At 30.3% G+C, this 24,545-nt stretch overlaps 1 protein-coding gene across 1 annotated transcript in view; it reads right to left on the minus strand.

Annotated features, from left to right (window-relative positions):
• Positions 1-1,450: 1,450 nt before the first annotated feature.
• LOC107406944 (ankyrin repeat-containing protein At5g02620-like) overlaps positions 1,451-24,545 on the minus strand; it is a 45,974-nt gene continuing 22,879 nt past the window's right edge. Inside the window, exons 2-5 of the mRNA XM_060819558.1 lie at positions 7,364-7,894; positions 5,981-6,088; positions 3,019-3,557; positions 1,451-2,358 (exon numbers count right to left, since the gene is read on the minus strand). Coding sequence (XP_060675541.1) covers positions 1,558-2,358; positions 3,019-3,557; positions 5,981-6,088; positions 7,364-7,894 — 1,979 coding nt within the window. The 3' untranslated portion in view covers positions 1,451-1,557. The remainder of the gene's footprint in view (positions 2,359-3,018; positions 3,558-5,980; positions 6,089-7,363; positions 7,895-24,545) is intronic.

The following is a 24,545-nucleotide window of genomic DNA, read 5'->3' on the forward strand; positions in this document are numbered from 1 at the left end:
ATTGCCAAGCTTTGTTTCTAAACAGAGCAACTTAATTTTCCCAACAGGAATTTTGTTTAGAAATAAACAGAGCATTTTTATCCTAGTCAAGGTAATGTTATTTATCTAGTAATTGAATGAATGATCAGCCAATGCTAGCAGAAGAAACTCTTTATTCAATCATTCTTGAAATTTTAGACTCATTTGAACTCATTACCTAATTCAATAGTCTTATAATAATGAAAAATATTTAATATCTAATTTAATTTAATGAGAAGCAAATTAATCTGATAAATTGTACAAATTAAGAATCATGGTATATATAAATCAATCAATATATTGGCTCTTAAGTTTCATCTGAAATATATATCTTAAATTTCCAAAAAAAAAAAAAAAAACAACTTATGGTGTAATTTAAACACTATGACTTGGTAGACAAGAATAATGATTTTTTTTTTTTTGTGACAATAATGAAATCTATTTAATATATCTTAATATATTAGACCTTGAAATATATATCACATATTTTAATTTGATTTCCATTGATTATTATATTTCAAATGTTGTTATATATAGAATTACCACAAAAAATGTTGTTATAAATAGAGTTAATTGTCTGCTTCAATTTTAACAAAATTTCATTAAAAAATAATTAAAAAAAAAAACACACCTCCAGCAGAGTCAGTCCTCTAACGGGGTTCTTCATTTATATATATTTTTCTACTTTCTGTTGTTTTGACCCCAAAAAATAAAAATAAAAAAATAGAACTTCTTAGCAGTTGTGGATTTCATTTAAGAGAAGAAATTTTTTCCTCTGCTTAAAAAACTTAATTTAGATTTCTTTTATTACTTAAGCAGATAGAAAAAAAAAAAATAGCACTACTTCTGGACCTTTTGTAATTTTTACATTTTTAAAAAAATAAATTAAAATATGTATTTTTTTTTTTTTTTAACTTTTTTAGTATGTGGTAACATAAATTCAAAACTTTTTGATACAAAACTTTTTGATAAGAAGCAACACTTTCAAAAGTCTTGTTAGCTAAGTGTACATTTTGAATATTCTGTAAGTTTCGATTATGTATCATGTATAGATTACAGTATATAAACATTGTAAAGAATCAAGACTCAAGAGCATCAATACAGCGTGTGAAGTATTCATCCATACAATATTACTATTTGTTCCCTCTCTTTTGCATTTACTCAAATATGAATTTCAACGCCTTTGGTATTTTATTTATTAATAAATTTTAATTTTCTTTTTAGAAACTTCGTTTCTTCTTTAATTTTCTTTCCTCACTTCTTTGTTTGTTTGTTTTTTTTTTTTTCTAACTTTTTTTTTTCCAAGATCTTAATTAGAGTTGCTATGAAATTGTAACGATTTTTTTTCCAAACTAGGTACAAAAGTGCGATTTAAAAAAAGAAAAAAAGATCGTTATTAATTAATTAAAATCAAATTGAAGGCAGTGCACTCAACTAATAGTGGGGTTCATTGGAAGTACTTAACAATATCCAGCACAGCTAATACAATACAAACGGAGTTCCAACATTGATATGCAATTTAAATTTAAATATAATGTTTCAACTCCAGAGTCCAAAACGACTTCTGACACTGGTGCGAGGCTCAGATCTTCTAGGTGTTGCGTTTAACCCGGCCAGTGCTAGAGCAAGTAAAAAAACTACGAGGAAGAAGTAAAGAAACACGAAGCGAAGAGTGCTGCCAGTTAGATAGGCGTCCTTCTTGAAGATGTTGTGGTTTTCTGAACGAGGGATGACTGCCGTTATACCTTGGGCGAAAGCAACAACCATCATGACAAGTGAGAACCCTGTAAGATATGCTGCCAAAGCAATTGGGACTAAAGTGACTGCGAATATTTCTTTACATAGCATGAGAATAAAGTTGAGCAACAAGGACACAGTTGATAGAACAAAAGCAAATTCATCCAAACGTAGAAACCGTTTGAATTCTTTACTTCTGTAGAGAACTGGTAGCCCTTGGTCGTTGTAACCACCGGGAATTGCGAAAGCGGCCGCAAAAGTGGCGGCAGCTATGATTGTTGCTACCACTAAATTGAGGTTGGAGAAATCCTTCATCTTCTTTTTCAAATCCTCCTTCTTCTTGTCTAATGATACCATTACCATCTTTTGAAGCGGTTTCCAATCGGCTTCTTCGTTTTCTTCAACATGTGTTTCATCTTTTTTCTTTTCCTTACTCTCTGCTTCATTAGTTTGCTGTTGACAGCCGGCTTCGTCTTCTTCAATTTGTATTTCATCTTTTTTCTTTTTCTTACTCTCTGCTTCATTTGTTTTTATTGTATCCACCTTCTGTTCAGAACGTGGTGGTAAAACACTTTCTATCTCCAAACCCACCATGATATTCAACTGGACCACATGCATGTATGTAATCCATTACACTTTTCAATTTATATCAATTGGCTTGAAAATATTTATTAATGCCAACACATGTCTTTGGATGTATGAAATTAACCAGCACTATAATTGGCTTCAGAAAGGAAGATCAACATATAGGCAAAAAGTACTACAAGACTAAACATATATACATATATATAGATACACTATGATTAAATTATGGGGGTCAAATACATACATAAAACACCTTAACTATATATTGACATTATAAATACGACCCCTTAAACCATAACATTTCTTCTATAAAAAAGGAACCCAAAAAAAAAAAAAAATTTAAATTACATGAATATTAGTATTTTTTTTCAAAAATAAAGAATTATATATAAATCAAAGGATCGAATTGTTCTATGTAATATAGTAGAAACGGACATATATATTTGAAATTTATTATTTGACCATTGCTATGTTTATTCTTTTAACTTTCTTAATCTTATACCTAATAAATATTTTGTTTTGGAAGGTTAATGCTTATCTAATGATGTATTATGTATACCATCAAATATTCTCTACTGTGCATCTGAGTCATATTATATCATATATGCATATTAATTAGATGATGTAAGTCATGCATTCATATATTGTTCTATTTTGCATGTGTGCCAGAAAACTTACAATTTCAGTATCGTGTAGCTCCTTGTTTGATAGGATTATGTCAACAAATGTCTGTTTGTCCTTGTTTGTAGCTCCTTTGTCAATTCTTGAGTCATTTGTAAGAATTCTTAAAATGTGGAAATCTCCTACAGTAGCAGCTACATGCAAAGCTGTATTTCCTTTATTATCTTTCAGGTTTATAAGATCCTGAAATGCCATGGCCTGTTTTAGGAAAAATTTCACCGCCATTTCCTTTCTACTTTCCACCGCAATATGAAGAGCTGTCCGACCGTTGTTATCCAACAACTCACAAACTTCTGGACAACTTTCCATTAGCACTCTAATGACAGAATCATGTCCTTTCTTTGCTGCAATGTGCAGGGCAGACATACCTTCTATGTTCCTAAAGAAAGGAAGTCTCTTCCTATCTTTGTTCAAAAATTGTTTAACAAGCACCTCGTTGCCAATATGTGCTGCATAGTGAAGAGGAGTCCACCCCAAATCATCAGCTTGTTCTAGTGTTAAAGCCTGAACATTTTCCAGAACCAGAAGCCCAAATTCTACATAGGAATCGACAAATTGTAGATTAGGGCTAATTAGTTAAGGAATATATATATTTATATAGCATACGTATTCAAACGCACTTGAGTATCCAACTAACTTACATTGTTTTAATTGAAGGGAGGCTAAATGTTCGATTGAGATCTTCAATTTTTATTTTTGTTTGCAACAGCTAGAGAACTAAAAAATTGTTTAATGGTCAACTGAAAGAGAGATACATATGCATCCCACATTTTGATAATTTTGTATAAAATATAAATAGGTGGTAAAAATGGCAGCCAAAGATTCAATTTTTGCAGCCTCAAAGATACAGAGATGACAGACAAAGAAAAAAATGAAAAAAGGCTTGGGGAACTGCATTTAAATCTGTTTTGGCTGCCTTTGAAATAATAAAAGAAGTATTCACTTATTAGAACGGCAGCCAAACTGGAATTGTTTTCCCATTCTTTTTCCCACAAATTTCTTATATTGCACAAAAGGTGAAAAGAGTTAATTTCATTCACCTTCACAAAAGTCCATTTTAAATACAATTTGATCCCATCTGATTTAAAAATATCAAAAATCTCCTCTCTAAGCCATTATATTCCTTCCTTATTGTTTCATTCACACTACACCAATTAATATCATTTGCACCCCTACCCCTACCATATTTAAAACAAAACTTTAATTTGATTTATTCATCTGATTTAAAAAATATCATAAATCTCTCTTCTGGTTTTAAAAGTCTTTAATTTTCTTTAGTTATTGTTCCATTCACACCTCTTCGATGTCATGTACATCCTTTATAAACGTGCTAGTTGTAAATTTTAGAGTCATAATGATTGAATTGTAACTTGTGGAAACGTTAAGGAGCAAAGATGAAATATAGCCAATTAAAAATCAACGGTTCAATTGAAAGATTTTAGCTTTTGATATAAATAATAAAATTAGAAGTAAAGTGCATTTGATCTTTATAAATCTCTCCATCGTTAAAATGCCCTAACTATTGAACTCTAATAGAATGGCATGATGAAATTTTGATACATTGTGAACATACTGTCCACCTAATTATGTTGAAAACATATTAATATAATAAGTGTTAAGAGTTAAACCACTTGTAGAACTAAATTTTTATTTTTAAATCATTATTTTAAATAACACCCTTAATAATCGATATCACAGTGACTTTACATTAGAGCATATTCGTAATAGAGCATGATTAAGAATAATATCAATATTGTAGTTTAATACGACACTAAGGCAAGCTTTTTTTCTTTTTTTTTTTCTTTTTTCTTGGTAAATACATTACACAAGTTTAGTGAAGCAACTTTTTTTAAATTTTGAACCCAAAAATATTAAATAAACCCCTTTATTAATTATACCATTTTTTTTTTTTAATATTCACCGTAGCAGGTGTTCTGCCCAACTGTTAAGAAGGATTGATTTTTGGTCTTGTAATGACTATTCATGATGATGAGTAATATGGGAAAATAAAAGAACCAAGTGTTTACAAATTTAGTTCAAATATTTCCCTATTTTTTTTTTTTTTAAAATTTAAACCGTTAGGGAGTAGATTTAATATTATATATCAACAAAAAGGAGAAAAATTGAAAGTTTTAGGGAGGATTTCACTTAGAACTAGCTGAGCCTACCACATGGAGATGTATTCATAATAGTTATTACCACGATGCTAAGCCTACAAATACAATGAATAAATTCATAAATACACTAACTCAAAATTTTAAAAGCTTTTGGACTCTATTAACCTTACATATAAGCATGAGAAATATTCGATGTGAAGGCAAATAAGGAGAGTTATTAATTTTTATTTACTCAAATAATAAAGTTAATTAAGGCAAACCCACCTATATGTATATAAATATATATATATATATATATATATCAATAAATCTCTCATAAAGTTTTAATAGATTTTTCATTCGAACTTTACTTATTAATTTTTGAATTTTCAATGGCTAAAACTTAAGAATGTATTTGAGTTTTTATATAAGTTAATTAAAATCAGAACTCATATAAATTCTAAATATATTTTTAAATTTTAACTTTTAAAAAAAAATCAACTAATCTATAAATAAAATGTTTATATAAAATTCAAAAAAAAAAACATTTTAATAAGAAACTAATTAACATATATATCATGTATATAAACTTTACTATGTAAATATCCGCCCAAAATTTGATTATGTGTATATATATATATATATATATATGATATTCAATTTTCCTACGAACTTGATATTCTCGATTTATATAAAATAAAGGTTTTCATGGGGAGAGCCGAGTGGACATTTTAATCTCCTATCCCTAGTATCAATATATACATGAGGGGTGCAACTAAATGTTTGAGCCAAAAAAATAGCAATGGAAGCGAACGATAAATGTAACGAGAATTTATGTCTTGAAGGAAAAGAATGCTTTTTACCTGTCTTTTCGATGTCAAGTCTACGTGAGAGACTTCTTCGCAGTAAATGAGTGAGCATCCTTACACCAAGCAGTGATTCCCACTCTTCCGAAGTTAAAGTTACAGGACCTACAAGGGATATTGGAAGAGAACAGAATCTTTAGTCTAAGTGATATCCAAACTTTTTTTTTTTTTTTTTTTTGGTGCTTCTAAAATGAGGAGAAATGAAAATTTTATTCAGATGGAAAGTTTATTCTTGGTTTTTACTGGATCCAACCTTATACATAGTTCAATAGTTCAGTGGTTTTACTTTTACCAATAAGCTCAGAAATTGGAGGCATTTACATATGATCCTTTTCAGCAAAATTTGATTTTTAAATGAAATTGTAAATTTTGATTTTTGTATGCTTAGAATTTAAAAATGTGAACGGCAATAATTTTAAAAACAATTTGATAAAAATGAAAATGGTAAAATTTATAAAAAACTTATTTTTTTGGTAAATATTATTATTACAAATAAATTTGTAAAAGAAAAAATTATATTTAGACTCTTTCATTTTTTATCCTAATTATAATTAAATTTTATATTTTTGAAAAATTATCGTCATATTCATTTAAACCAATTAATTTAAATAATTAAAGATCATAATTATATTTTTATAATATTATTATTTAATTATAAATTGCTCATTTTTAAATTTTTTTAAATTAATTGGTAAAAACTAATAATTAGTCTACTTTAATATATTTAGAATACTGAAAGAAGATTAATTTTTTAATAATGATTTTTCAAAAATATAAAATTTAAATATAATTATGGCAAAACTAAGGAATTTTAAATGAAAATTTTCCTTTATAACTTATTACAAATAAATGATGACAATTCATACGTACGATTAAATATCTATAGTGGATGCTACAAATAAAAATAATATAAACAATTGATAATTTATTATATGTTGTTATGGATTGTAAGGATGACAATAATATCTACCAGGCTAAAACTTGTAATTAACAATTTTACCCAAAAAAAAAAAAAAGTTAAATAACAGAAAAAAAAAATGTTAACAAAATTTACAAAAAACTTATGTGATTTATCGAGCTAAAGATGCAAGTTGCAAAATGTAACCATTAAAATTTTTAATTAGTGCTATTAATGAAAGTGGATGTGAAATATGTAGATACATATGTATATAGATAATGAAAAAAAGAACAATAAATAAATATTTTCCATTTTGTACATAAAATTATATATAACACGAATGTAGAAAATTATCAAAATTTTCAACAATAAAACTAAAATATATTTTCTAATTAAAAAGAGTAAATATGGGAAAGTATGAACGAATAAAAGAAAAGAAACTAATGCAGAGGGGATCAATTAGTTAGTGATGATAGACTAACGTTTTTTGGAGCGAATGGCGGCTACGTGCAAGACGTTCATGCCGTTCCTTCCTTGATAAGAACAATTTGGAGCATTGCTTAGGATATGCAGGGCAACTTGGTAAAAGCATCTATCCACCGCCATGAAAAGAGGAGAGTCTCCTTCGCCGTTTACTATGGACGCCAAATCAGGGTCTTCTTCAGTTAGTAACTTGACAACCTCGAGGTGATTATGGCGAACAGCTTCATGGAGTGCTGTATCTTTTTCATTATTCTCTGTGGTCAATAGCCTCTTGTTTTGCTCAACATCTATCTTTCTTGCCATTTCCACTAGAATTCTTACAGTCTCCAAATGCCCTAACTTTGCTGCAATGTGAAGTGGAGTGTTTCCTTCATTGTTTTGCTCGTAAAGAAAACGGAGCAGATAATCATCTTCTTCAAGTCGCCTTAGCTTCCCAGATTTAGCCGCTATATGAAGAATAGTGTTGTTTTGGCCGCGGGATCTGATGTTGTCCACATCACCAACCAAATTGTGGTCGCTTAATCCATCAACTGCAGCATTATACAATTCACCATCCATCGGAAGCTATATATTTTTTATCCAATCTCTACTTTATCCCTTTCTCTCCTCTCTCTCTTTCTCTCTCTCTCTCTCTGTCTCTCTCTATATATGTTTATATGTGTGTGTGTGTATATATATATATATATATATGGATTTTACATAGAGAGGACCAGATTCTCTCTATAATGTGAGAATCTAATATTAAACATCATTTTGGAAGGGCTAATTTTGCACTAGCACAATTATTCTTTCACAAAACATGCTTATAGAGTAGATCGGTCTGCACCAGCACAAAATGAACCCTTCCAAAATGATGTTGAACATTAAATTTTCACCTTATGGAGAAAACCAGATCTTCTCTATAACGAAATTAATATATATATATATATACATATAAAATATTTAACCATGATTATGTAAAAGAATAACTAGAGTTGATCATTTGTATGGCCAAAATATTAACACACGTAAGGTTGTGATTTTAAATCTATAAAAATCTAATTGAGGCCTTTTGGCTTTGTAGGTGTAATAGCTTTGCAGGGATAATGGATTGGCAAAATCTTATCCTAAGAAGCCGCATTAATAACTTAATATTCAAATTTAGTTAATATGAATGTTATTGATAATTGGTCAATTTGTTTACATCCGATTATATTAATGAGATATTACGAGTGAGACACATGAATGGTCCATTTTATCCATTGAAAGAGACATTTTAATAATTATACTATAAATAGAAAATAAATCTAGTTTTATGATTATAATTATAATGTTTTACAATTTATGTTTACAATTTCCTTTGTAATTTTCCTATCTTTAGTTTGTAATAATATATTATTATTTTGGGTTTGTTTAAATATATTTTGGTAGCTAAATATATATTGTTTGATAGTTAATGTTTTTTCTTTGTTTGTAATAAAAATAATATAAAATATATGGATCAAACGGGTTAAATGTGTTTATGATTAATCCATATTCATCCAAAAAGCTTAACATTTTAACAAATCATATAATAAATAATCTATTAAATTAATTAATGAATCTGAATATGAATATATTCCCCCAATTAGTTTAATATATATAATTTTTGATTGAGTAAAATTTAACATAAATGCGATAGGATATGAATTCATTTCCACATAAATCGTTGCAAAGTTTAAGGTGTAAGATTCAGGTGGATTTTAACGTGGAAGAATAATTAAATAATAAAAAGAAAGTTTATTATTACTGTGGATCCCTAAAATATATTGCATTTCATAAATTGGTTATAAAACCTTTTGTTATTTATTTATTTTTTTTTTAACAAATTCATCCTCAACCACGGCTGTCCTTATCACCGCCGTCCCTTTTTTTAAAAAAAATTTTGTCCAATTTGGGCGGTTAAACGCACATGTCACTCATGTGGGGTCATTTTAAAGGGTGATGGTGATCTTTTTACGTCTACCTTCTTTTTTATTTTTTTATTTTTTTATTTTTTGATAATTTACATCTACCTTCTTATTTTCTTTACAATTTTATAATTTATGACATTTATAATTTACAATTTTACAATTATTTTGGTAGTTGTGCTCCCTTCTATCACAGACGTATGGGGCCCACATGCGGGCCACAAGCCGCGTGCTGTGCTCCGCGCAAGCAACTAGAAATTTTCTGGACATGGGAAGATGAACAGGTGCAGTTTGGCATTATCTCCTGCTTTTCTATTTCTCTTACGACTTTTCCTACCTTGAAAACTTCTATTTATTATACATAACATAGGAAGGCATATGGAAAAATGGCAAGTATGAATAGGCAGATCGAAAATATATTTATTAATTTTAACTTGACCTTGATTAAACAAAGACCCGACTCCTAAGGAACATATTCATTTAACACATACCTGGTTACCAAAAAATATATTAATTGACGAAAAGGACAACTTTAATATTAAGCACCTCTAATTAGTCTATGAATTTAAATCATGAAAATATAAAAATTTAAAATAATTTATAATGTTTAAACCAAAAAAAAAAAAAAAAAACCATATTGACTTAAACATGAAAAAATAAAAATAAAAATGCTGTTGACCTGTTTCTTATCGGTGGTGATGCCACCAGTCGGTACGTACAATATGATAACTTTCCTTTCTTTGTCGTAGTTAATATGGTAATGTAATTTCCACGGCATTATTTACTTTTTTATATAAGTTATTTTTGGTTTTAAAATTGAACAAATATTTAAATAAATTCAATTACTAATCGTCCTGGTGATTGTGACTATAGGTAATACTTTTTTAAATTTTTTTTAAATGGTATACTAAATAAATATAAAAATGAAATAGTTATTATCTAGGATTAACTATATTTTATGTTATATATATTTTAAATTTTGAGAATATGTTTTTGAAATAGTTATTTTTTATTTTAAAAAATAATTATTTATTTTAAAATTTTAAATTTTTATTTTTTCATTTAAAAAATAAATATCTTTATCATATTTAAAATATATTTAAATTTAAATTATTATCTTAAATTAAAAATACATAAATAAGTACAAGATTTGACTTTCAATTAATTTTTACAAAATTTAATATTTTTAAAAAAATTATAAAGATTAAACATTAAATTTAATTGAATGTAAATAATCAAGTATATCAAATATCTATTCTCTTTTTTTTTTTTTTTTAATCATTGCTACAAATAGATATTTCTATTTTATTTACAATAACTATCTTATATGCCAAACATATTTTTTATTTTATTTTATTATTATTATTTTTTTGTAGAAATAAGCAATAAAACAAATATCATTATCCCAATATATATATATATATACATATATAATTTCTGTTTTTTATCATTAAGATAATCTCCTTTTTCATCATAATTTTTTAAATTTATAAATTTTTAATTATAAATATGAATTACTTATCAACTAATTAATCTTCTCAAATTCCAACGTTTAATACCTATCAAATAACAAGTTGACATAAATAAATAAAAATAATAGGACGTTGTCAACGTACACAGGACAGGGCACGAGAATTGCAAATTGCCAATTAGATATTGTTGTCGCTTGGTGGATACCTGATCAAAAATATTCTTTTTTATTCTTCAACATTATATTACGAGCAACTGTTTTCACTGACAATATGTTTGGTGATATTTACCAAAAAAAAAAAATATATGTTTGGTGATACTCAGATTTTTATCATGGCTACTCGCTGTTACCTACGTAGTTGATTTTCGCTAATAGTTATACATATTTATATATAATATATTGGACTTTTCTGCAAAATTCTTTATCCAAATTCTTTTAAAAAGTTGACTTTGCAAACTTTTTTTTTTTTTTTTGGGGCAGAATACAATACACACATATATACATATTTGTTTAAACATTAAATTTAGATGGGAAATCATGTTTATTGATTTCAACTTGACCTTGAAACAGACATCTGATTAACCAAAGATCCGATATTACCCAAAAAAGGAATAAATAAACAAAGGCCCGATTCCTAAGGAACATATTCGTTAAACACTTAGCTGATTACCAAGGAACAGATTGATTTTTTTGCTACAGTACAGAAACGAAAAGAAAACAAAACATAACATCTGCCTAGACAAGGCAACAAAAAAATACCATTTTTCCAATATATATATATATATAATATCTTTCTTTTTATCATTACAATTATATTCTCTTTTTTGTCTTGAATTTTTAAACTATAATTTTATAATTATAAACATAAATAATTTATCAATTAAATTAATCTCATTTAACCCTAATATTTAATATCTACTAATTAGCAAGTTGGCATAAATAAATAAAAATATTACCATGTTGTCGACGTATACATGGGGCGCGAGAGTTGCAAATTACCAATTAGATGTTGTTGTCGCTTGGCGGATGCCTGATTTAAAAATATTCTTTTTTTATTCTTCAATATTATATTACAAGCAACCGCTTTTACCGTCCATATGTTTGGTAACAGTCAGATTTTCATCATGACTGATCTCTATTAGCTACTTAGTTGATGCCAATATTTTTACATATTTATGCATAATATATTGGACTTTTTCTGCAAATTCTTTATCCAAATTCTTTTAGAGAGTTGACTTAGCATTTTTTTTTTCTAAGAATACAATACATATATATATATATATATATATTTGTTCAGACATCAAGTTCAGATGGCAAATTATACTTTTCAATTTCAACTTGACCTTGAAACAGACATCTGATTAATGAAAGACCTGATTAAAAAAAATATATAAATAAACAAAGACCCGATTGCTAAGGAACATATTCATTAAACACATACCTGATTACCGAGGAACGTTTTGATTTTTTACTACAGTACAGAAACGAAAAGCAAACAAAACATAATAACTGTTGGAAAAATATTATGAAAAATATATGTAAATACATGTAGATCTAATATCTGTAATAAACAAAATACAGAAAATAAATAAAAATAAATTAATTGAACCAATAAGCCCTAGAATTTTATCTGCTTGTTGATAAAATTGGTTTGAGACCTATGTGGTACCACAATGTCCTTAAAATTATTCCTGTCCCACCGGTACAGGTGTTTTTCGATGGTTGTCTCCCATGATATAAGGGATTCTCGAAGCTTTCGGACGCAGTACCATCGAAGTTTTCCTTTCGAATTTCAATGTACCTTTACTTTACCATACTATACAATAAACCTTTTTTACTCTATTTTTTAAGAAACACACGTGAGGAATATTTTTTAAGAAACACACGTGATGAATAAATGAAAGGAATATTTAACATTTTTTTCTCTTTTTTATTATTAAAATATAAAATATTTAATTGAACTTAATTGGTGTTATTTTTTAAAAATAAAAATAGTTAAAGATGATTATTGCAATAAATAATCAATCAAAATTCACCCAAACAAAAAAAAAATCAATTAGATAATTTTTTAAGTCAAAATTCTTATACTTTTAAAATAAATTAATAACTATATTCTATTTAATATATGTATATATTATATATATGATTTTTTTTTTTTAGGGGCCCAAGAAAATGGGGGCCCTAGGCATGGCCCTTAATGGTCTATGCCTTAAGCCGGCCCCATATATATAAATATAGATATGTATTGTAGAGAATTGCTGCAGAGTGAGAATATCCGCACGTTATGAAGTAAGAACCGTGAAAAGGAGACGTGCCGTTAACTTTAATAAAACAGTGCGCAGCGCACCCATTTACCCAAAAAAATAAAACTGCAGGCAGAGATTTCTTTTCTGGGTTTAATGAAATGGTGCGTGGCACCCATTTTCAACCCAAAAAAAAAAAAAAAAGAGAAAAAACAGAAGGGAAAACCCACAGCTCCAGCTCCAGAATCCCTAAACCAGTAGCAGCTCAAGCTAACCCTCGCTCTTCTCTGCCACCAGCATATTCCTCTCTACCGCCCAGCACCTCTAGCAACCGGCCATCATGTGAAGTCCCACGTCGGTTGGAAAGAGGAACGAAACACTCCATATAAGTGGGTGTGGATATGTTTCCCTTGAAAGGCCTTTTAAAACCTTGAGGGCTGGGTTATAAGAGAATTCCCCAGACCCAAAAAGGACAATATCTCATGCGGGTGGTCTGAGCTGTCACAGATGGTATCAGAGCCAGACCCAGATCGGTGTGCCAGCGAGGACGCTGGGCCCCAAGGGGGGATTGTGAAGTTCCACATCGGTTGGAAAGGAGAACGAAACACTCCATATAAGTGGGTGTGGATACTTTTCCTTTGAAAGGCCTTTTAAAACCTTGAGAGCTGAGTTGTAAGAGGATTCCCCAGACCCAAAGAGGACAATATTTCATGTGGGTGGTCTGGGTTGTCACACAAACAGGTTCCTTCTCTTCCTCTCTCACTTTGCAATTTTCAATCTGAATACTTAGATTTTTTTTTTAATTTTTTTTTATGCTGAATGCTTAGAGTTAAACACAGAAAGGAAAATAATTGATATTGGTTTTGTGCTCTATTCATCTTTACAGAAAGTGCAAGTTGTATTTATGATTTTTTTTTGGGCAATTTATTTACGACACTTTTTCTTTTTTTTTTTTTTTAAAAAAAAAAATTTGGGGGGTGGAAGGAAGTTTATTAACAAATGAGATTAACTAATCGAATATACAACCACCTATCGGAGTCAAGACTAACTGGTTATTTACAAAAGTAAGTACACCACATTTTTGTGGCATATAATTTATTACTTAATGCTGTGAATTTATTTTAAATGGATTTCTTCTAGTTCTTGCAAAAGTTCTGTTGGGCATGGGACCCGATTTGGAGTGGGCTCAAAACTAGATTAATTCATTTTTTTTTTTTGGTGAAAATGGGTGCCACACACCGTTTCATTAAACCCAGAAAAGAAGTCTCTACCTGCAGTTTTGTGTTTTGTGTTTTTTTTTTTTTTTTTGGTAAATGGGTGCTCTACGCACCGTTTTATTAAAGTTAACGGCACGTTTCCTTCTCATGGTTCTCACTCCATAATGTGCGGACATTCTCACTCTGCAGAAACTCTCTATAATACATATCTATATTTATATATATGGGGCCAGCTTACGGCATAGGCCACTAAGGGCCATGCCTAGGGCCCCCATTTTCTTGGGCCCCTAAAAAAAAAAATTAATATATATAATATATACATATATTAAATAGAATATAATTATTAATTTATTTTAAAAGTATAACAATTTTGACTTAAAAAATTATCTAATTGATTATTTTTTTTAGGTGAATTCTAATTGTTTATTTATTGCAATAATCATCTTTAACTATTTTTATTTTTGAAAAATAATACCAATCAAGTTCAATTAAATATTTTATATTTTATAATTTATTATATTTTAATAATAAAAAAGAGAAAAAAAATTTTAAATATTCCTCTCATTTATGCACTTTTTCTCATTTTTTTATGCGTTTTTTCTCATCCTATTCATTTATTTTCATTCCTTATCATTCACTCATATTTTACATATGTTTAATTTCGATATCTAACCTATATCATTTGTAATTTTGATGCAAATGATTTTAAAATAAAAGGTAAGCTTGTAAGTGATAATTTATTTTAACGAATTTGTATTGTTCATTCTCATATTAGTTTTAATTTTTGTTTTTTTAATAAATTCATGATTTTAATTATTTAATAATTGTTCTTACTGTTTGTAAAAAATTAGATTTTGTATTCTTTTACTTTTTGCTTTTATTCTTTTTCTTTATATCTTAATTGAAATAAATTAATTAGATTTATTTTGAGAACTAAAACTTTAAAAAAAAATTAAATTCTTTTCCCTATGTATAAATTTATTATTTTTTATTAGTACAGCTTAAATGGAAAGAAGTTTTTCAATATTGAAATTAATAAAAACTTATTTATATTCAATTATATCTCAAAAAAATTAAACAATTAGCAATTTTATTAACTGAAAAATATTTATTATCAAATATTGAATATAAAAATTTAATTAATAATTTTATATCTAAAAACCCTAAAAAAATATAGATTTTATATCAAAAAATCTATTTTATAAGAAATAATATTTAATTATGATCCTAAATATTTTTTTGGGCCTAGAGCCTCAAAAATTGTTGAGACGACCCTTTATATATATTTATTCAAACATCAAGTTCTGATGGGAAATTATGTTTTTTCAATTTCAACTTGACCTTGAAACAGACATCTGATTAATCAAAGACCTGATTAAAAATAAATAAATAAATAAACAAAGACCCGATTGCTAAGGAACATATTCATTAAACACATACCTGATTACCAAGGAACGTATTGATTTTTTGGTTCGGTACAGAAACGAAAAGCAAACAAAACATAATAACATCTACCTAGAAAAGGCGAAAAGTATCTCTAACATTAACAAAGCCATTATCCCTGAAGAGGAAGACATTCATCCAGTAAGAAAGCAATTTTCAAGCTCCTTGACCAAATATGTTGGGAAAACAATAAGTTAAATGAAGAAAATAATTGAAGTGTACATGCTTCATGAGTAACTTGATTGCAAATTCTTGACACCCAATTGAAAGAGATAACTTGTAAAGCCGGAAACCATAATCTGAACCTGATTAATTAAAAAAAAAAAAAAATTTTCCCAACAAATTTTAGAACAATCTCCATTACCCCAAAAATAAATAAATAAATAAATACAAAGAAAAAAAAAAGAAAAGAAAAAGAAAAGAAAAAGAAAAGAAAAGAAAGAAAGAAAGAAAAAAAAAATGCTATTTCTATTTCTCGCCAATGGTGATGTCACTAATGGTAACGTACAATATGATAATTTTCCTCTCGTCGTAATTTATATGGCAATATAATTTGTAGAGCATTAAGTGTTGGCTTAATTTATGATTCCTGTATATTATGAAAGAATAGGAAAAAACTCTACTGAAACAAATATTTATTTTTTTAAATCTAATTAATATTTAGTAAGCTTTTATTTCAGGATTGCTAAAAATCACAACATTTAAATTTGAACATTTGGTAAAGAACCTACTTAACTCTTTTAATTATATATAATTACCAAAATAGCAAGATATAAATTATTATTTTCTTATGTATAAATATATATTATTTCTATATATAAAGGAGGAAAAATTAATTTATTATTAGTTAAAAAATATAATAGTAATTTTAATTTTAAGATCCTGACTATGAGGAAAGATTCTTAGAAGCTATCTTTGGTTACTTCTCAGATTTTGGCTTTTGGAGGAGGTAAATTATTAAAGAATCCAAAATTATATGTTTACCAAATGATACATTTAATGTAAAAAAGGGGTTGTTATATTCACACTACAAAATTTAATAACAAACTACATTTTTAATATTTTTAAAATATCATTTGTTAAAAGGTCACAACTACCTTTAAGTACATAAAGGGAATAATACTAAATTACTACATATACCACAATGGAGCTTTAGAAAAATAATACACTCTAAAGACAATGGAGTTTAGTGATCAAAAAGGAAAAGAACACAAAAATGATTGACATATTATTCTTTTCAACCTTGAAAATATAAGTATTTAGCTTTTATGATTCATTTGTTTTATCTGTATTTTATTTTTTTTAGTTTTTACTTTATCTATTTTTAGTATCAATTGTTTTAATTTTCATCATATATACCTTGACTTTCTTTGATATGGTAGCTTGAATGCTATGAATAGGTATGAAATCTGTATACAGGAGAAAGTAATTACTCCAACGATGTGTGTCATTGTCTACTATATACATAATGCAGATGATTTAAACACGTCTGAGTTCTATTTGCTATTTGCTAGTCATATCAACTCCATTTGACTTATATAATCCACGTAAAAATATATATATATGAAGTAGTCATCTAATACATACAACTCAACAATTTGAACTTGTCCAAGTCTTGTATATCAGAGATATCTATTTCGTCCAAATTATATAACCTGAAGGATTTAAAACCCATCTAGGTTTATATACGGACATGTCTTGTTTCATCTAGAATATATATTCAAGATGGAAAATGAATGGTACATAAAGTAGTATTCTAATATACATAACTCAGATGATTTGAACTCATTTGAATTTAGTATACTAAATGTATCCATTCCATCCAAATTATATAATATAGACAGAAACGAAGGATATGCAAAACCGGCTACTGCAGTGACCAAATGGTAATGTGATTGGATAACCTCCAAACCCCCAAATGGGCTAATCAGTAAAATCCTTTGAAATTGGTATAACATCCCGATCCAATAAAATGTTTAGAATTTGAATTTTTGACCAAGTTGATCGGAGTTGACCAGATGGATCCCACAGTTAACTGTTTGGTATAGCCGAGGTTTCATTTTGAATAGCCACCATTTTGAAGAGATTATCAATACAAGTTTATACACTAGCGGCATACCTGATTTGGAGTTAAGATTGAGAAGTTATGTTTAGAACAAAATTTAATATTGTTTGACCAAGTAGAGGTCGAAGTTGCCTTTTTATTTGGTCAAAACTTTGTCTTAATCAGTATACCATTCTATAATGCTCACTAATACGAGTCCGTAAACTGTACCATGCTCAATATAAAGCTATGGTTAGAAGTTATAGTTCTCTAAAGTTTCTAAGCGTTTTACTGCACTTCTGTTACATCATAGTAAAAAAATATGATATTTAAAAATATATCTGACAGATGCCATGTGTCACAATTTAAGGTGTCACATGTCCTTTTCTTTTTCTTATTTTTTTTTATCTTTCTTTTTTATTCTTCTTCTTTAGCCCTGAAAATAGGAGCTCTATCTTTCTCCTCTCCTTGCACAGTAGCAACTTCCATGGAGAAATTGCTTTGATTTCATCAAGTGACCTCATTGTTTGTTTGCTGGATTTCGACCATTTTTGGCCAAGTTTTCGGACTTTTCCCCCTAACTTGAACCATTTGAAGCTGATGGTGACCTTTATCTGACTTAATTCGAGCTTGGTTGTGGCCTATGAAGAGGGTGATTTTGGAAGCAGATTTTGACGAGAAATATGGCCATAACTAGTGACGTTGAGCTCAGTGGATATTAGTTTAGTGTTCCTTGTCTTTTGAACTTTCCGTTGGTATTTTGTTTGCAAATTATGGTTAAATATTTGCAAAGTTGCCATTTTTGGAGCTAGGATGTAACACCCCATCCCCAAGTACACCGGAAATTTCTCAAATTTGACCAAAATTGACCAGGTTTGATCGTCGTTCACTGAGAAGGGGTCAAATGTTGATTTTTTGCTTCCGGTGGAATTTCACATTGACCGAGGTCCTGTTAAAAAGTACACATTGGTATGAGTTCATAGATTAGTAGCACGTCGAAAACGGAGTTACGATTTGAAAGTTATGAGCAAAACAAGTTGAGATCCAAATTGTCTAAGGGTGCCAGGTTGACTTTTTATTTTTGGGGATATGAGATTTGACTCATGTACGAATGTGAATTACTCCTCGATACGAGTCTGTAGACTAGCGGTATACCTGATTTGGACATTTTGTTGAAAAGTTATGTATCTGTAAAAATTTTCAAATACAGTATTATTTTAATATTATTTTAAATATGTGAACAGTGTGTCATGTGTGACTTAATAAAGGATGCCATGTGTCACAATGAGGAGATGCCACATGTCAACCATATTAAATACTATATTATCTTAATATTATTTATTTATTTTATTATTTTATTATTTTTATTATTTTAAAAAAAATTTTCTTTTTTCCTCATGTGGGGAAACACCCACGAAAATTTCTTTCTTTTTCTTTTTCTTTTCTTTTCTTCTTCTTCTTCTTCTTCTTCCTTCCTTCTCCCTCTCAGCTTCACCCCGTTTCTCTTTTTTTTTTTCGATCATATGAAGCCACACGCACCTGATGGGGAGGAAAAGGGGGAAGATTCCGGCCAGCAACCGGAAAATGGCGACCAACCGTTGCCAGATACGGCCAGATCGGGCTTCGTTGCCAACGACAGCAAGATTGGCTCCGTCGGCGATCCGGCCACCACTCGGCCAAATTGATACTCCTTTCCACTTATTTTGGACCTCCAGAGCTTGATTTTGAGGTCCATTCAGCTCAATTCCTTATCGTTTAGGAGATACGACAAGTTGAAGTTCGATCAACACTTCCCATCCATTCTGCCGGCCCCTGCCAATCAAATTGAATCCAACAAAGATCGATAACATATTCCTCGTCCCCTTAGCTTTCCGTTGATACCTTATTTACGAATTTTGGATACCATTTGTGTTAAACAACCCGGCTACCGGATATTATTTATCCAAATAAAATATTAATTTATTTGATCCTGTGTAATATTGTTATTTTAGGAGTATGTGTGAACCGTAGAATTGATCCTGTGGAGGATCTTGGTTGGATTGTGTGCTCGAGGTGAGTGACCCACCTTTAAAACTATTTTGGGGTGATTAATTATATTTATTTTGTGTTAATTTAATATTTAGAAAATATGTCCATGTGGTGGAATTTATTTATAACTGTGATAAATTGTATTAGCAATTTCGGTGATTTCTTTTATATGTATATATATGCTTATTAATGCTAAATGAAAGTTTGGTTTTATTAAGAAATTCTTGATTATTATTATTATTGTGATTTAATTGAATTTATTATGCATGAGCAAGGTGTTTTCATTTAATTAATTGTATTTGGATTTTAATATTATTTTTGGGCATGATTCGATTTTAAATATTTCAAGAAAAATATTGGTTTAAGTTTGGTACTTTCAAGGTATATAATTATGCCCTTGAAATATTATTTTATTGATTTTATGATTTGGAAAAAGTTATTTGTATATTATTATTGATAGTTTTACGCTGGACATATTAAGGAAAAAATGTGGGATTGTGAATTTGAAAAAATAGTATGATTCCCACGGTGAGTTTTGAAAAAATTATAAATTGGATATTTTAAATAATATGGTCATTTATTTTAGACGCACTCATACATTACTGGTGTTCTGTACTGTGTATGTGGATGAGCGCGCAAGTTATAATGTCTCCCATGAGTTGCCATCAGACCGAGGGCAGGTAAGTTTGATATTGGCTATAAGCCGCCCCCTTCCATGGCCGGGATGACGGTTTAAGCAGCGGCACTGTCGGGACGCAGAAGCGATCGTATGCAAGTTTCTCTCTTTAACCTCCCGCCAGATAGTGCTTGGGACGCTGGGTATCATAGGGCATCACTGGTATGTAGTGTGGTGCGTCAAGTATTATTTCTCAGATATAATGTCAGGACCCGTCCAGAATTTCTTCCCCGAAACCCTAGACAAACCCTGATCCCAGGGAAACCCTACCGGACCCTCTAATGGAAAATCCGGCAGAGCCTCCCCTAAGGGATTGACTTACCACAAATTACCTGCACTGAAAACACACTTCTATACTCATCCCCTTATTCCTCCCGCAAACTACAAATTGTTCCACAAATTTCAGCACATTTCAAAAACAACAACAGTCCAGTGTATAAATAAAACATAAGTATCCCAATAGTATACAGAGCTTTAAGAAGTGCTAATCAACAGAAATACAACAAGGCTGAAAGAAATAATACACTGAAATGAAAGAGTACAGAAGTACTTCTCGAAACACAACAGCAGCGGAAAACTTGGTTCGCTCCAGAAGAACGTCTACCACCACTTGCACCTAAGGGAACGGAATTTAAGAGTGTGAGATGCTAATCATCTCAGTGAGTGACCCTAACTACTGAACACCTTTAGTGATAATAAAATAATATTAATAGCAATTAAGGAATAGAACAAATACCAACAATTAATAAATAAATAATAATAACTGTTGGAAAATAATAATTTCCCTCAAAACTCTTACCAATCGCTCCGTTTGAAATGTTTCCTTTTTAAAACCTTTTCACAAAACCCAATGTACATACCTCCCGAAAATCAAGGAATTAAACCATTTGATAACAATAAATAAATAAATACATACCCCAATATATTTAATTAAAATGTAATAAATTAGTAAATAATTTTTGAACACCTTTGGGGTTTAAAACATTATTTGCAAATTACACCTGACGCACCACACCATATACCGGTGATGCCCTCCGATACCCAGCGTCCTAAGCACCAACTGGCGGGGGGGTTAAAGAGAGAAACCTGCAACGGCACTTCGACATCCCGACAGTACCGCTGCTGAAACCATCATCCCGGCCAAGGAGGGGGGCGGCTGTGGCCAATAACAAACTTGCCTGCCCACGGTCCAATGGCAACTCACGGGTGAAGTAATAACCGCGCGCTAAACCACATAATACCTGCGCGCTACCACGTGTACATACACCAGAACACCAATACTGTATGAGTGCGTCTAAAAATAAACATTATTAACCAACCGTACCGTTTTCCAAAATTACCGTGGAAATATATTAAATTCACACACTTACCATCCCACATATTTTTATTTAACCAAACCGGTACGAAATATCAATAACACATAAATCACAATTTTCTCGAAGTACGAGGTTCAACAATAAAAATACCACGGGCATAATTTATAAAATTTAACCAAATATTTTTGTAAAATATTTAACCCAATTATGCCCCAAAAATAATACTTAAAACCCACGTACAAATACTACTGAAATACACTTTACTCATGCATAATAAATTAAACCACAATATAATTTATAATTAAATCACACCACATGAGCATAATTTAAATATCAATTTAAATACCAATTAAACATAATTAATTGCCCAAAATAAATTTTGAAGGTGGGTCACTCACCTTGAGCACGTAAATCAACTAAGATCCTCCTCGGGATCAACTCCACCACTCGTACGCGCACCTAAACAACCACAGTGCACCAACCAAAAATATTAATATTTTATTCGGGTAATTCCCAAATGGGGTACCCGGGGAGCGAACACCAAACGATATCTAAAGGTTACGAGTTATATACCGAATCGAAGCTCGCGTGATGAGGATTAGGGATTCGGTCTTACTTTCCGGTGATCGGACCCGACATGGTCGGAATCTCGCCGGAAAGCTTTTTGAGTTTCGGCTCCGCAATTCTCCCAAACCATCACGAATTGGCAGAAACGGATGCTGGATTCAGGTTCAGGAGGTCGAACACAGTGGACTGGAGCCGACCGGGAAATTGGGTACTCGCCGGAACAGTAATTTCCGGCGAACTGCTGCGGTCACCGGCAGCGGCGCGTTCGGTGGCTGTTGGCTGTGATTTTTTGCAGATTTGTAGATCGTGGGGAGAGCAATCCAATGGGACCGGCGGTGAGGCAAACGGAGGTCGGACGGCGGAGAAATCATGGTTTGAAGATTTCCGGCCCCTCGCCGGAAAATGCCTCGTCGGTGGTCCGGTGGCCGTGAAATTTGGTGGGTCAGCCGGATTTGAGGAGAGGATGAAGGGTGTCTGGTGCGTGTGGCTGGAAAATGGCCGGAAATGGGTCGATCGGCGGTGGAGGGAAAAAGTCGCCGTCGATCTTCGAACGTCCGATCCGGGCGCGTCCAGCGGCCGATCACCGTGAAACTTGGAGGTTTTGCGGGAAATGGGGAGGGGAACCTTGCTGGCCGGCGCGTGTACAGTAAATCGGCCAGAAAATTTGAAAAATTTTGGCGCCGGTCGGACTCTCTCTCTCTTTCTCTCTCCTCTCTCTCTTTCTCTCTCTTCCCCGAGAATTTTATCAAATAAAAGCAACTGTGTGATACTGTTCATGCCACATGGACCAATCAGAACCTGACATGTGGCACTTCACTGTTCATCGACTCAAAAAGATTAAAATATTACGGTATCCGGTAAACTTCACACGTCCATAACTTTTTAACCGGAAGTCCGTTTTGAGCGTGCCGCTAGTCTGTGAACTCGTATCGACGAGCACTTCACAACCACGCATGAGTCAAAGCTCGTTTCCCCATAAATAAAATGTCAACTCCAACACCCTTTGTTTTGCCCATAACTTTTAAATCGTAGCTCCGTTGTCGACGTGCTACTAGTCTACGAACTCGGGGCATCATGCACTTTGCCACGGTACCCTGGTCAACTGGAAATTCCAATTGGAGCAAAAAGTCAACTTTTTACCCGCTCGGTCAACGGTCAACCTCAGTAAACATGGACGGATTCCGGTGCGATTTGGGATGGGGTGTTACATATAAATTTCAAATCCTAAAGTTTTAAAGTCGTATTTGAATTAAATGTATTTAACTTGTTTTATCACCTATTTACAATTAGTATTTTCTAAAATGTATTTATTCATGTTTTTATCAATTATTTTAAATTGGTGTTTTAGAATTTTATTTTACCATGTTGATATTATTTATTTCAATTTTGAAATTTTAACATGAATTTTATTGTATTCTTTTATCTCTTTTAAATTGAGGTTTAAAATCTATTAAAATGTTTTCTTGATTATTTCATTGATTTAAACAATAAATTTTATAAATTATATACTGAGTTTATTTTTGTTTTATGCCAAATTTCTTTAATACAAGTTTATTTACGATTTTATTTATTTTATGTAGTGATGTTTATTGTAAATTTAATTATTGGATTTTTAAAATGTTTTCAATGTATATATTGAGTTCTAAATTAATATTTGTATTTATGTGCATTCTAAATTATTTCATTCCGTTTAATTTGATATTTCCTAGATTATTTTTTTTATGTAAATTTTATTGTGATTTTGCTTATTTTATTTATGACATTTTGTGTACAATTTAATAATTGTTATTAAAATTATTCTTGTTGCTTATTATACATTCTAGATCTTTAATTTAATGTATTTTATTTATAATTTATTTAATTATTTATTCCTTGATTTTTGGGGCATAAAATATTGGGTTTTGTGAAAATATTTTAAAAGGGAAACTTTTCCAATGGAGTGAATGGTGAGAGCTTTGAGAGAAAATATTATTTTCAATTAATTATTATTTATTTACTTATTCATTCTTAATTAATCAGGTGTACTATAATTATTATTACTAGTATAATTGTATATTAGATTGGATTATTCACTTAGTTGATTAGCATCTCATGTTTTTAAATTCCGTTCCCCTAGGCCCAGGTTGGGAGATGTTGATCGTCCGGGGCGAGCCTGACGTCTTAGTTCATTGCTGAAAGTCCAAGAAGCATTTTCTTCCTTTTTTCTCTCCATCTTGTATTGCTTCATTTGTCATTATATTAATTTCAT

This window comes from Ziziphus jujuba, chromosome 8 (assembly GCF_031755915.1).
Source record: "Ziziphus jujuba cultivar Dongzao chromosome 8, ASM3175591v1".
Taxonomy (NCBI): domain Eukaryota; kingdom Viridiplantae; phylum Streptophyta; class Magnoliopsida; order Rosales; family Rhamnaceae; genus Ziziphus; species Ziziphus jujuba.